Below are 13,542 nucleotides of genomic sequence, written 5' to 3'. Positions count from 1 at the left end.
GGGCATGAAGGGAAAGGAGTCCTGCAAGGTGAAGACGATAAGGCGACAGGGGGGAAGACCATGAGTGTAACGCGTCTTCATGTCACGTACGGGGGAAGAAAGGGAGGCTGAGGATGCGCTGCGCGACCTTGCTGCTCTGCTACTTTCGAGAAGAACAGGTGAAAACCCCCCGAAGAGAGCAGTGATAGTCTGTGAGGGTCTGCCAACATGCACCTCTATCACCCCTCTGTCCCACCCCTTCCATCGATGTCACAGCCGTGTCTCTGAGATGTGCGCTGTACACGTGGTGGTTGGGTCGCTGCCAAGTCCGCCTTGACAACATACGCACACACACACACACACACACACACACACACACACACATACACACACATACACACACGGGAGGATTTCCTATGCTTCTTTTTGGCTGTTTAAGCTGCGCATACACGCATTCATCAGCTGCTCCAGGTTGTGCGTGGCCATGTCAAGCTGCACTGCACGACGTGACCGCTCTCCCGTGTGCATGCGGCGGTAGGCAATGCACGGATAAACACACATAACGTCAGCCGGTGCACGAGGCGCGGAGAAAGTGAGAGAGATGCGCGCGTCATCCGACGGAAGACACCATCGTTAGTCGTCACGTTAGAAGAGAGTTATGTTTCTTTTTCAGCTAGTCCTTTCACCTCGACCAAGACGGCAAAGATACGCATGCAACCACAGCCCACCTATACCGCTGACGCACCGCGGCTAACGCCTGGCTGTTTAGGACGAAGCGCCCTGATGTCGAATTCGACCAGACAGCTGATGGACTCTTCTCGTCCCTCCTTTCGATGCGCACTGCATGATCGGCGCCAGACAGACCTAAGTAAACTCCTCGCCTCCATCCACGCGAGCAGCGGCCAGAGTCCAGTTCGAGGGCGGGGTCGGCAGTGTCTGTCGTGCGGGTAGGAGGGGGAAGTCCAGGGGCATGCTGAAGGAGGTCAAGGAGGAAGCTGGCGAGCTGCAGGTCAGGGCCCTCTGAGTTACTGTGACCGGCCTGTATGCCATACTTCTCCCCCAGTAGCCTCAAGCCGCCGCATCCCATAATATGGCATGATAGCTCTCCACATCGGAGTCTGAAGAACTCGATAATGCAATGAAGGGTGCTGTAGCCATGCCTCCGGCATCTGTCCCTCGTTCGTCCACCTGGTCAGATGTAGGAGATGCCGCACACCTCGCACACGTGAATTTTAGGGCTGATTGGTGTAGATCTCCTCGCGCCTTTTCTGTCCATTACTCGTGCTCTACTGACCTCTTCATGTCGTGCTTGGGATGCGGTACACCATGCCAGCTGTGCATGATACTGCTTGCGCACAGCGCGCGCAGCTCCGCAGCGCGGGATCGACATCAGCTAGAACAGAGGCCAAAGGAGGGAGTTTGGGTGGCGCACTTCAGTAAATGTACCAACGGCGGCAGCGGTGGTAGTCAGATGGACCTCTTGGGCTGCCGCGACACCTGCATGGGGTGGATTTGCACCTGCCGCGATGTGTCGATGAAATGAGCCTCGCCGTCGCGCAGAGCCGCCTCCTTCGTCAAGGTGTGCGGAGAGCCAACGTGTGCGGACATGACACCCAGAGAGGAGGAGGTAGTGAGAGACCATTCAACGTAGGAGCGGATAAGACTGATGCACTCGGCGATGACCACCTCGCACATCCGCTCTTCCTCCCCATACGACTGAGTCGCCCCAACGTGACGCTTACGAGTGCCGCCGTAGATGAGAGAGACCGCCCTCGCAGCCACAGTGAACAATAGGCGGGTTGCGCCAAGAGCCCCATTCGCCAGGGCAGCCTTCGCGGCCCCACAGACATCCGCGACGTAGCGCTTCTTCTCCAATTCTGACGTGAAAGGGCCACCGCCACCAGTCGAGGCAAAAAAAGTTGTCGAGGCGGTGTCAAAGGCGGGGAGTCGCCGCAGACCGCCGTGTTGCAGCGTCGGCTTGTCGGCTAGAGTAGATGCGATGGCAAGGAGCAGACCTTCGGGCGCCACCTCTACTGACGATCGACGTCGAAAGCGCAGCAGCTCCAGTACGGTGTAGGGATGCAGTGACAGCGCCACGGTGGCGTAGCGGATACATGCCAGAGCGTGCTGATGTCGGTCTGCGTCAAATCGCGCATTGATTCTGCTCAGTATATCGTGCGAGAATGCGATGCCGGAGGTGGCGCTGCCGCTTTCGTGAACGTAAACGGCGTCGCGCACGATGTAGGAGAAAATTGGCGCGTCCCCACTAACGTACTGCAGCACGGCGTCCTTGATGTGTGCGCTGCGTGGTAGAGAGGCGGCAGTCGTTGCGGTGAACGCAGCCGGCTGCAACGGTGTTGACGGTGTGGGCGCAGACAGCGAGAATCGCTCGCTCGCCGCAGCCTTAGTCGTGATGGCTTCCGTTGCTGGTGGCTCCTTTTGCACTCTTCGCTCCTGCTCCCGGGACAAGTCGCCAGCTGCTGCGGTGATTGCGCGGCCAGCAGTGCCGGCACTCGCAGTACCGGTGTGGCCGCTTTTCACGGCATACAATGTGCAGCCTGAGAGCACGAACACACCGCTTACACCTGCAGCCATCGCCACCCGCAGGCTTGCATTCGTGCCCGCCAGCACCACCTCATTCGGTGAGGCAGCTGTCACCTCCCGTAGAATGACCGAGGGACCAGTACTGGTGTCACACAGCCACACGTGTGCTCCATCACTGTCACTGCACATGTCACGGGAGGCCCCCACCACAGCAGCTGAGGCACCACTCACCGACGCGGCAAGCTCCTCGGGCGACATCCACTTCGACATCTCACACCCCCTTGTGGGCTGGAGAAAAAACCCGGTGAGACGTGAGATCCTATCAACCTCGGAGAAGCATAGCATAATCATTTCCTGCCTACTCCACCGCACTGCCCACTTGCAGACGCGCATCGCAGCGGGATCGGGGACACCGGATGAAGAGAATAGCACACCGGACATCGCCGTGCGACGCACCACGACTGCAGACGTAGAGGAGGGGCACACGACTGTGGCCACAAACATGCGACCAAGTGTGAAGCACGCAACGCAAATAGTTTTCTCGGCAGTCGCGCAGCAGCACGAAGGCGAAGCTATGTCCACTACCACCGCCGGTTGGTTCACCCACTTCGGAAGCGCACAGGCGCCTATCTGTGTGGCTATGGTGGTCGCTGAAGGGGACGGGTCCAGCGAGTAGAAGAGCACCCGCTTGAGCGTACGCACGGCAAGAATCGACTGATAGAAGATGTGCATGCTGATAATGTTATCCGCCAAGCCAGAGATGATCTCAATGGCAGCGGTGTCAGGCGATGTCGCTGCAGTTCCACAGGCCTCGCCGGCTGGTTCAGCAAACACAACATTGGATTGCCCCTTGCGCATGCACCAAACAGTGCGCACGCCAGCAACAGGCACGCCAAGAGGCAGCCATGGCACAAAATGGTCCGCCTCGCATGGGGATGTGCAGGTTGCCTCGTCGACCCTGGTGTCACCTCTGTGCTGGACGAGATACGCCGTCTTGCTATCACAGGCCGCCACCACGTCTCTGCAGATGTACAGCAGGCGTGTCCAACTCGCCGCCGGCAGCGTGGCGATGACTGCCATGAGTAGTGCAGAAACGCCGTCAGAGGTGCGGAGAAAAGACGTCAGTGCCGCTGTTGGGGTAGGGGTAGGTGGTGAGTAGAGAGGGAAGGGACCACCACGCAGAAGATTAGGAAACAGAAAAGTGAGGAGAAGAATACAAGGAGAGCCAAGTGCGGGTGAGTGTGGCTCTCGGGTGCGGCCCAAGAACGCGTGTGAGTAGCCCAGGTAAGGGAAAGGGAGGTGAGCTGCAATAGCGGTTCGGTAGGCTGAAAAAGCACCAATGCAAGACATACAGACACACAACACAGGAATGAGATCAGCGCGTGGTGGTAGAGGGGCGAGAGAGAAGGTGGTGTAGTGAAACAGTGAAATACAGCAAGGGCGTACCGCATGTACGATCTGAATGGAGAAGCGTGAACTCTGAAAGACCAGCCACACAGAGCAGGCGCACGTGCACGTGAGAGACCGGGAAGGTGGTCGGAGATCGCAGAGATGGTGCAGGAGAGGAAAAACACACAAGCACTAGGTGTGTGTATGTGGGGGGGGGGGGGGAGGTCATGAGCATAAGCTGGCAAGCGCCCTCCCTCCTCCCCTGCCTCTCTCGTGAGGTACACCTGTGGCGCGGAGAGAGGGGGGGTGAAAAATTGCATACACTTGGATTATCTACGCCGTTCTCCGTAGCCCCACCCCATCCACACTCTATGCACTGCTGTGCACCTTCCCAACCCCCTCGGAGGTACTTCGAGGCACACGTGCGGGGGGAGTGCACAGGGCTGAGAACAAAAGCGTAGGTGAGGAAAAGGGAAGAAGGGGGATCTGAAGCCGCTCGTTCACATCATACATGCAGACTGCACACACACACACACACACACACACATGTATATATATATATATATATATATATGTGAGCACGCCATTGCAGGAAAGGCGAGAGAGAGTCGCGTATGCGTGCGGCTATGCACGTTGGTTGTTTTGGTACGTAGTAAAGGAGGCTCCTGGGGGGGGGGGGGGAGGGGGGGAAGAGAGCGTCAAGTCGAACACACACGCACAGAAGGACAGAGAGATGAGATGAGATGAGAGACTCCGACGTTCGGCAAACACAGATGAGGGAGAGAGAGGAAGGAGCGAAGGAAAGTAAAGCGCAGAGCACGCGGAGAAAAAGAGAAAAAACAGAATCGACTTAAAGGAGGGGAGGGTCGGACCAGTGAATGGCGTGAGCTCACACACATATACAGGGGCGAGAGAAGGAAAAGCGTGTAGCAGAGGGTGGAGAGGAGCGGACACACGGTGATGGTGATCGAAGAGATCGAAGCACAGTGTGAGGAGGAGGAAGGGGAAAAACAAAGAAGAGAGGGCAGGGCGGCATGCCCTCATACACGCAGAGACAGATGTGTGCGTGTGTATTCCCTTCGCTCACCTCAGCCCTTTTCCACCGACACTAACGCCCGCACAGCAGCCGCATTGCCTCATTCTCCTCTCAGAGCCCTTCCCTCCTTCCCCACTCCTCCCGCTACCCCCCCCCCCGCCCCACTCTCTTTGGGCTTTATTTAACGGGCTTTGCGTTTTGCTCGTGCAGTGACGGCGATGATCGCGGGTATTGGCACAGTGAGAGAAAAGCTCTGAGACATGCAAATCACGTGTAGCCAAGTGGGTCCCGCGCCTAGCGGCTGAAGCAAGAGCATGCGTGTGAGTGCAGAGAGCATGCAGACCGGTTGCACATTGGCCATCAGGTCTACTCGAAAAGCACAACAATGCAAAAGAGAAAATTGCCCTCTCCCATGTGGGAGATCCCTCCTTCCCATTGGTGCCACCCCACTTGTGTTCTGGCGCAGCTGGTTGGCCTCGCCTCCACCGCCACACACTCTCCCTGCCCGCCTCTTGCCGTTGCCCGTCACCGATGCACAGAACACGCGGTTTGCGTGCTCATGGCACGCCTCCGCAATGCACCTGAGTGACCTAAAGTGGAAAGACTCAGGAGGAGAAAGGAGAGAAAGCTTGAGGTAACGGGGTAACGAAGTAAAAAAGGCGAGTACGTGGCGCAGCCCTCATGTGTGGCCTGTCATCAGTCATTCGGCATACACGCACTGTGTTCACGCACGCGCAGCCCTCATACACGGCGAAAGAGCGCCTCGCCTACGCCTACTTATGGAGGCTCGCGCGCAGGTGTGTGTGCTCCCACCCTTTTCTCCCCTCTTGTCAGAGAGGCGCCCAGCACGCACGCATGCACACAGCGAGAGGAAGAGAGAGAGGTGCCTTAAAGAGGCACGTTGTATAGCCACCAAAGCCAATCACCCACGTACCTGCACGTACACAGACTCAGACGTGCAGGGAGGGAAAGGGGGGAGGGGTGCGCTAGGTATAGAGGGAGGGGAAAGGAGAGAGGAGGAGAGGGGGGAGGGAGGTTCTCACACGCACACGAGATAAAGACAACAAAAGATGCAAAGGTAGATGTAGAGAGAGATGGTGAAAATGGAATACATCCCTCACACACACACACACAGAGAGAGAGAGAGAGAAGTGTAAAAGGGCAGAAACAGAACGAAGAAAGTCAACAGAGGCAAGACGAGAGAGGAAGAGGGCGAGAGAAGGAGTGGGAGAATGGGGGTATGATGAAAAAGAGACGGAAGTGGCACAGATACACAGAAAGCGCGCGCGCGAAACCATCACCACAGTCACACCGGCTCACCCATGAGCGAGCGTGGGTGTTTGTGGCTGCCTTATGGCTCGTGCTCAAGTGAGAATAGGAAGAAATGGTGCACACGTACACGCATACAAGCACCGATTCGCTCACCACAGAGAAAGAACGAGAGGCACGAAGAGAGAGGAATCAGCACCAGTGCACCAGACCACAGAGACACAGACACTCAAGAAAAAGAAGAGAGAAGATGCAAACATTCTCTATCAGTGCGCACTCACAAACGTCTATGACGTCGAGGCATGCATACGCGCGTGTCGTTGTCTTTCTACTCCTCAGCTCGCCATCGCTTCTATGATAAAAAACCCAACCGAATCGCCATACACTGATGCCTCCCTCTCACACCTGCCTGTGCGCCCTCGCTACTGTATGTTGTTCGTACGTGTTGCGCGGATCTGCGAGCGTCTGTGTAGGCAGGCAGTGTCGGCAGCGCGCTGCATTCATCGATAGTGTCTCCTCTCCCCCTCCTCGGCCATGGGCACGCGAGAGAGGGTAACACGAGAATGAGCGCGCCGCACCCGCCTCGGCAAATCGTATCGCGGAGAGGGGAACAGAGCAAGGCGATAGAAAGCGGCAAGCGGAATGGAGGGTGAAAGCTACCCGGCAAGCGTAGAAAGAGAAAGAAGAGAAAATGGGACAAGCCGAAGGAAGTGGTGAGCGGGAGAGGATGACGAGAGAGAGAGAGATTACGATCCACGATAGCGCATGCGCCAACCTCCTCCTCCCCTTGACCAATCTCCCATCCCCTCTTTCCCGAGCCCCTCCCCCCCTCTTCTCGCGCTACCATGCTCTTTAAGTGGCAAAGTGCACAGCGTTGGCTTCCCTTGTTTCAGTACTACGTGGTGCATCCTCGAATAGAAAATAGGTAGAAAAAATGCACGCCTCCACACACTCCCCCTCTCTCTTTTCCTCCACTCGACCACAGACCGAAAAGAGGAAACGTGGGCGCGTCTATGCACAAGCGAGAGAGAAAGGAAAAAGAACCCTTTCAGTAGCAACTACTACGGCGAGTCACCCGGAGAAGACGGTGATGACACAAGACGTCGACGGTGACCGTGCTTGGGGGCTGGAGCACACACGCACACAAAGAAAAGAGAGAGGAGCAAGTCTCGTTCCGTTATTGAGGAAAGCACAAAGACACACACGAGAAAATCAGGGCGAAGGGAAGCGAAAGAAAAGCGTCGGTGGCAGTGCCGTGACGCATCTAAGCTGCTTTCGCGCATACACCATAATAGGGGGAGACAGGGTGGAAAGGGTGGAGAGGGACGTGCTGGCGGTGGTGGGGAGAAGGGGGAATGCGGTGCGGAAGAGGGACGCTGAGGTTGGGATAAAGGCCGCGGAGTGGGAAAAAAAAAGGAAAGGAAGTAACGAATGCCTGCGAGAATGCAGCAAAGGCGTCATTTTCTGAGCTCAAGCGGCAAACGAACAGTAAAAATCCCACGCATCCGGGAAAGAGCGGCGAACTCCGTTTTATGAGCCACGGTGCAACCGGGCACACGCATATGCCGCCCACCGCTTACCCTTGCGCCTCCCTCCCTCTCCGCCGACACACCATTGCGTCTCTCCGTGCCTCACCTTTCTGTGGGTTCCCTTCTGTTCTTTACGTTGGCGACAAGACAATGTTTAAATACACTCACGCACAGGTGCGCATGCGTATGCACGAGCAGAGAGAAAAAGGGGGACGTGGTGTTCTTACTGAGAGTGTAAGAAGGGAGGGTGGCGGCAGTAAAGAGAAACGGGAATCACACCACCCTACATGATAGCGCCGTCCGCCGCAATGCGCAAGTATACACAGACGCAGACGCTCATGCGCAAAGATGGCGCGGGAGATGACTGGCATCCAGCAGGTGGTGCATCGCGGAGATCATCATTTACACTACCACCAGCGTCTCCGCGCATTTCACGATCCGCTTGGACCATGCAGGGCTCTCCCTCTCCCTCTCGAGAAACTTCTTCAGCTCCGGCTGCAGCTTTCTCCCCACCGCCTCCATTTCCTCACACACATCGAAGGCGAGCTGCAGCGTTGCCTCTACCCCTGCAAGTGTCGCTGCGTTGTCTTTAGGCATCTCCGCCGCCGCAACAAGGATGAGGCGAGTGAAGGGCTCCCAGAAGGCCTCCTGTGAAACTTTATCAGCGCTTTCCGCCCCCAGCATCGCATCGATCTCTTGATCGTACAGGGGCATCGCGAGCAGCACCGCAATCGCGGAAAGCTCGCGCGTGGCAGAGAGGGCCAGCAGCGTCGCACGCTGCACCTCGCGCGTGTTGACGGTGGTCGTCTCCATGAGTCGATCATTGATGGCGCACGTCGGTGTGCTGATACGTACAGGAGGCGTGGAAGCGGGCGTCATCAGCGTGTTGGTACTGGTGACCGTTGCCGTGATGTTCGACGCCTTCACACTGGGAGCAGTGGACGCACCGGCGGTGCCGCTTTCCTCACCCTCCTTGTAGTCCAGCGGTGCTGCCAGGAACACCGGACGAGAGTCGACGCTGCCGTTCATCATGGCCGGCGTGGCGCGAGAGGTGGGTCGAATAATGAGCTTCCCGAGGTCCATGTCCTCCTGCTCGTAAATGTCGGAGCGCGGCGGGGGCAGACCCTTCGTCTCATTCTCCAACTTGGGCAGCCCAGGCACGGAGAAAAACTCGCCTGCAGGGCTCCCTCGACCATACACGACACAAGTCAACGGGTCGCCGTAGACACAGCCAGTGTCGATCCCACAGGCGTGCGCGTGCGCCTGGAAGCCTGAGTAGGCGTCATGGCCGAAGATGACCGTCTCAGGTCCTCTCCACAGCTTCGCCCACGGCGCCCCCTCCACCCCCTTGGTGATTGCCTTGAACATCCCCGGCTTGTTCGGCACCATCTCCAGTCGGCGCAGGTGCATCACCTCCTCAACATTTTGGTTCTCCAAGGCGTATTGGAGGTTGAGCCCGGCGTGCACGAGGAGGACGTTGTAGCGAGGAATGCGTACGATATGAGGCAGACCGCGCAGGTAGTACTCACAGTCCTTTGGCAGCTTCTGGGCCAGTCGCTTTACCGGGTCGCGGAGGTCGTCGGGGGTGAAGGGGCGACGCCGCATACGTGCGCAACACCGCAGCAGGGTGTAGTCGTGGTTGCCCAACACCCCGTACGCACCAAGGCGCTGACAAGTGCGTACCACACCGATTGAGTCGGGCCCTTTGTTCACATAATCACCAATGATGAGGAGACAGTCCTTTCCTTTCACGTACTTTACCTTCTCCACCAGCTGCTCCAGCTGATCCACGCATCCGTGCACGTCGCCAACGATGATGTACCGTCCCTCGCGCGGAATCTCCGGGGCCACACGGATAATGGGCTTGGCGGCGTCCAGGTTGTCGATCGCTCCGAAGGCATCTACCAGAAACTTGTTGGTCGGGTCCGTCGACTCCCTCTGTCCCTTGGCCGGGGAGGACGCCTGGTGTGCAGAGCGCACGTTACTCGAAGCTGCCGCAGGGGCGGGCGACACGGACGATGACGACGACGCTGCAGTTCCGGCCGCGGCTGCCTTATCCTTGCGGACATCTGTCGCCTTGCCGTTCTTTGACTCCTCGATAACAATAGCTCTCTTCAGCACCGCTATCGATTCAACCAGCGGCGGCGGTGGCCGAGAAACACCGGCAGCCTTGGTGAAGAACTCCATCACCTTCGGATTGAGCGACTCAGCCGCAGCGGGGGTGATCACGGCTGCGGTGGTCTTGGTAGACGCGGTTATGGCGACCTCCACGGAGCGTGGCTTTGGCACGGCGACAGTCGATTCCGATGCCGCAGGGGCAAACACTGTACTTGCCGCTGTCGGCATCGAAGTGCGGGTCGGGTCGACAGCGCCTTTGCTGGGCAACAGAGATGGGGTGTGACCTATTTGTGCGGCGAGCGACGAGAGAATGCTCGCGCCACCATCGTCGCGGTTGCCACCAGAAGATGACCTGCCTGCAGCGGCTGCGCTGCTCGCCAAGGACCCTTTATTCTGAGCGAGGAGTCGGTTGATCTTGTCGGTGACGCCTGAGGTCGGTGACTCAAACTCCTCCGAGTTTACGCATGGCGCGCGATTGCCACGGCGCTGCTGTTTCCCGTGCACCCCGCTAACTGTATCGGTCGAGTCACTCGCCAGTGCCGACGCAGGAGAGTTGGAAGGACTCGTGGCAGTGGGGGTTGAACAGGAGCTGAAGTTAGAGAGCACGGGAAGGGTGTTGCCGCTGCTGAGGCGGTTGCCAACGACAGTGCCGTCGCTGAGACGCAGCCCGCTCAGCTGGCTCAGTAGATTACGGCCCTTGTCCTCCATGCTGAGCAGCACAAACGGTACGTAAGAACAAGTGAGAAAGGAAAGACGCGTCGTGGGGAAGGAAAGCGTATGGGAAGGTGGTGGCAAAAGGGGGACACACGGCTACAGGACCCGAATCAGGTGCAAAGGGGGGAGCGAGGGAGAGGACACGTTGATCAACGCGGGAGAGAGCAACAAGTGAGAAGCGAAGGAACAGAGTAGCGTCCGCCACTTAAGAGCGACACACACACACACGTACGCACACACATGCAAATATGCGTACGGTCGGTGCAGACGTGAAAGGGGGGGCGGGGGCAACGTGTGTAGGCGAGTACAAGTGAAGAGAAGGAGGGGGCGGAAGAAGAGCTGGGGGTGAAGGAGGGGTGGAGAGCAACAATACTAACACAAGTGACGGACAGGCAAACAAAGAGAGACGACAAAGCGCACACAAGTTAGCAAACACACACACACACACATACACACAACACACGATCGGCGGGCAGCCTCACACGAAAGCAGCGGGGGGGGGGGGGGCAGAGCCGAACAAGAGAGAAATATGAACAAGCGAGAGACAGGAGAAGGAGATTGGCGCAGACTCCACAACAACAATGCCGAGGGGAGAGAGAGAGAGACGAGGAAACGAAGAGGTGATATGGTTACTTGGGTAGAGGGAGACAGCAGATCCCCCTCACACACGCACACACACAGCGAGGGAGAGAGAGAGCGAGGGGTGGGGTGGGGAGAAGTGAGAGAGCGCCTATAGAGAGCAAAAATGAATAAGAAGGGCGCACACGCTCAAACACAACGTGCAACAAGACACAGGAGAGGGTCGGTGGCTCAATCGACAGCCACGGTACCTACTACTACACTATAGCAGCAGCAGTAGTTGCGGGGTACTGCTATAAACCCGGTAACAAGAAAAAACGAGAAGAACAGCAAGACAGAACACAGACAGTAAGGGAGAGGGAAAGAGGAGAGAGACCCAGACACACGTGCACACACACACACACACACATGCACACACAAATGGGAGTGAGTAGGATACTGAGGATGGTACTGTTGGAGGGAGAGAGGGAGGGGGAGGGGAAGACCTCTTATTGCTGTGGCCCTTCTGCACGTGCACACACACACACACACACAGACCTGATGGAGAGAGCGAGAGCGAGAGGGAGCGAGATGTGAAGAAGTACACCGCTGCTACTACTGCTGCTAAAACTGACCCGGCTCTCACTTCTGCGTGTGCGCGTCCTGCCTGCGCTTCGGCGTACAGTCGCTTCTATGGAGACTATCGTGTCTCCACACGTACGCGCACGTACGCACGCGCAGCGCACACGCAAATGACCGCCACTACGGCTATAAAAAGGAAACAACACAAACAACACAAACAAAGAAAAGAAACGAAATGACGGCGGAGGAACGCGTGTGTGCAGTGCGGCGGCGTCGTTTGTCTCTGCCCGCCCGCTCGCTCGCTCTTGCGCTTATTTGCGTGTCTGGTCGGCTGCGGGGACGCGCTGATGCGCGAGTGCGAAAGAGAGAGAGCGACGCTGTAGCCACTTTCCTCTTTCTCTTTTCCTCTGGTTGTTGTTGCTCGAGGGAAGGCACTCGCCCCCTGTGCTCCTCTTAAACGAGGGGACAGTGGTGCGAAGAAGGAAAGGGAAAAGAAAGGGTAGGCGCGCCACAGCGTAAAGAGAGTGGCTCAGAGAAAGCCCTGGTGGCGGTGCGAGTGAGAACGGGGAAGAGGTGGAGGGGGTAGGGCGGTGAGACGTGGTAACGGCAGTAGAAAGCTGAGGTGGGGAGAGGCTCAAATCAAGGTGTGGGTGGAGCTTCTAAAGGGGAAGGGGTGAACAAACAAACAAAACATGCGCGTGTTGATACTGAACAGGTCCAGGGAGCGAGAGAGGCAGCGAAAAAGGTAAGGAGAGCAGAGCAAAGAGAGAGAGAGGGATGGATGGGTGGATAGGAGGGAGGATGGGGGGGGGGGGGGGGAATGGGCACTCAGGAAATATACATTGAAAAAGTGCGAGGAAGAAGGAGAGATGTAAGCCTCACGACGGTGCGGCTTGCGCGACTCCGAGCTCGTATTTCTATTTGTCTATGCCTGTGCAGTGCCGCGCAGGCTGTCGCCTTCCGCACATGAAATCTGTGCTCAGAGTGGAGGCGATGGGCAGTGAATGGGGTGAATGCGCCGACACAAGTGTGAGCTCAAGAGCACAAAGAGGAAGAGCAGGAGAATACAGCTGCAGTCGCAGATACCAATGAGCAGGGCATTAGAGACGAAAAAATAAATGAACAAGGCTGAGGGCCTTGGGTGAGCTGAAGGGAGTTTCCAGCCGCTCACCGGTACAACTCGTGTAGGAAGCACAAATATGTGCACACGCATGTACACGACAGCGTTTAGGTGCTACAGCAGGGAGCGCTCACGATGGGGACTTGGGCGGTTAACACCCGCCGTCTGTCGTCTAACGGCTTGGCGCCCGATTCAGTACGGCGAACGGGTACCTTCAGCGAGAGTGATAAGGGTAGGGAGGGAGACGAGTGAGCGCATGTGGGCGTCTGTGATGGTGTGCAAGTGCAGGTGGGGGGAGGGGAGGGGGGTAAGAGAGCGGTGGGCACGTCTTTACAGCTCCGGCCTGTGACAAAGGCGGGGAAAAGGGGCATGACGTTGTTGATGCCGCCCTTAGCTGAGGTGCGGGCGGACGAAGAAACACGCAGGGCACACATAAGGTGTAGGGCGGCGTGTCCATCGGTGGTCGGGGGGGGGGGAGGGGCAGCGGTAGCGCTCTGAGTAGTGAGTGAGTGAACGAGAAGAGAGAGCAGAAAGGGAAAATGTGTGTGTTGGTGCGCAGAGAGTGGAGTAGCGGTAGGCTTGAGAGGGAAGGCAGCGTACTGAGCACCACATCATGAGACCCACCTACACAAATTCAGCACTGCAGCGAGTATGGTGCGCGGTGTGTGTGTGAGGGAGGGGGAAGAAGGAGTACGTCGTCGTAA

The 13,542-nt window shown here is 57.5% G+C and overlaps 2 protein-coding genes across 2 annotated transcripts; both read right to left on the bottom strand.

The window, feature by feature from the left end:
- Positions 1–1,446: 1,446 nt before the first annotated feature.
- On the bottom strand, positions 1,447–3,873 carry LBRM_22_1520 (conserved hypothetical protein; the record flags this gene model as incomplete). The annotated part of the gene is made up of 1 exon (XM_001565019.1): positions 1,447–3,873. The coding sequence occupies one exon, from the start codon at positions 3,871–3,873 to the stop codon at positions 1,447–1,449; it is 2,427 nt and encodes an 808-aa protein (XP_001565069.1).
- Positions 3,874–8,148: 4,275 nt separating this feature from the next.
- LBRM_22_1510 (putative ser/thr protein phosphatase) lies at positions 8,149–10,572 on the bottom strand (the record flags this gene model as incomplete). The annotated part of the gene is made up of 1 exon (XM_001565018.1): positions 8,149–10,572. The coding sequence occupies one exon, from the start codon at positions 10,570–10,572 to the stop codon at positions 8,149–8,151; it is 2,424 nt and encodes an 807-aa protein (XP_001565068.1).
- Positions 10,573–13,542: the final 2,970 nt, after the last annotated feature.

The sequence above is a fragment of the Leishmania braziliensis genome, chromosome 22 (genome assembly GCF_000002845.2).
Source record: "Leishmania braziliensis MHOM/BR/75/M2904 complete genome, chromosome 22".
In the NCBI taxonomy this organism is placed as follows: Eukaryota; Euglenozoa; class Kinetoplastea; order Trypanosomatida; family Trypanosomatidae; genus Leishmania; species Leishmania braziliensis.
This window is presented reverse-complemented; position numbering and strand designations above follow the sequence as displayed.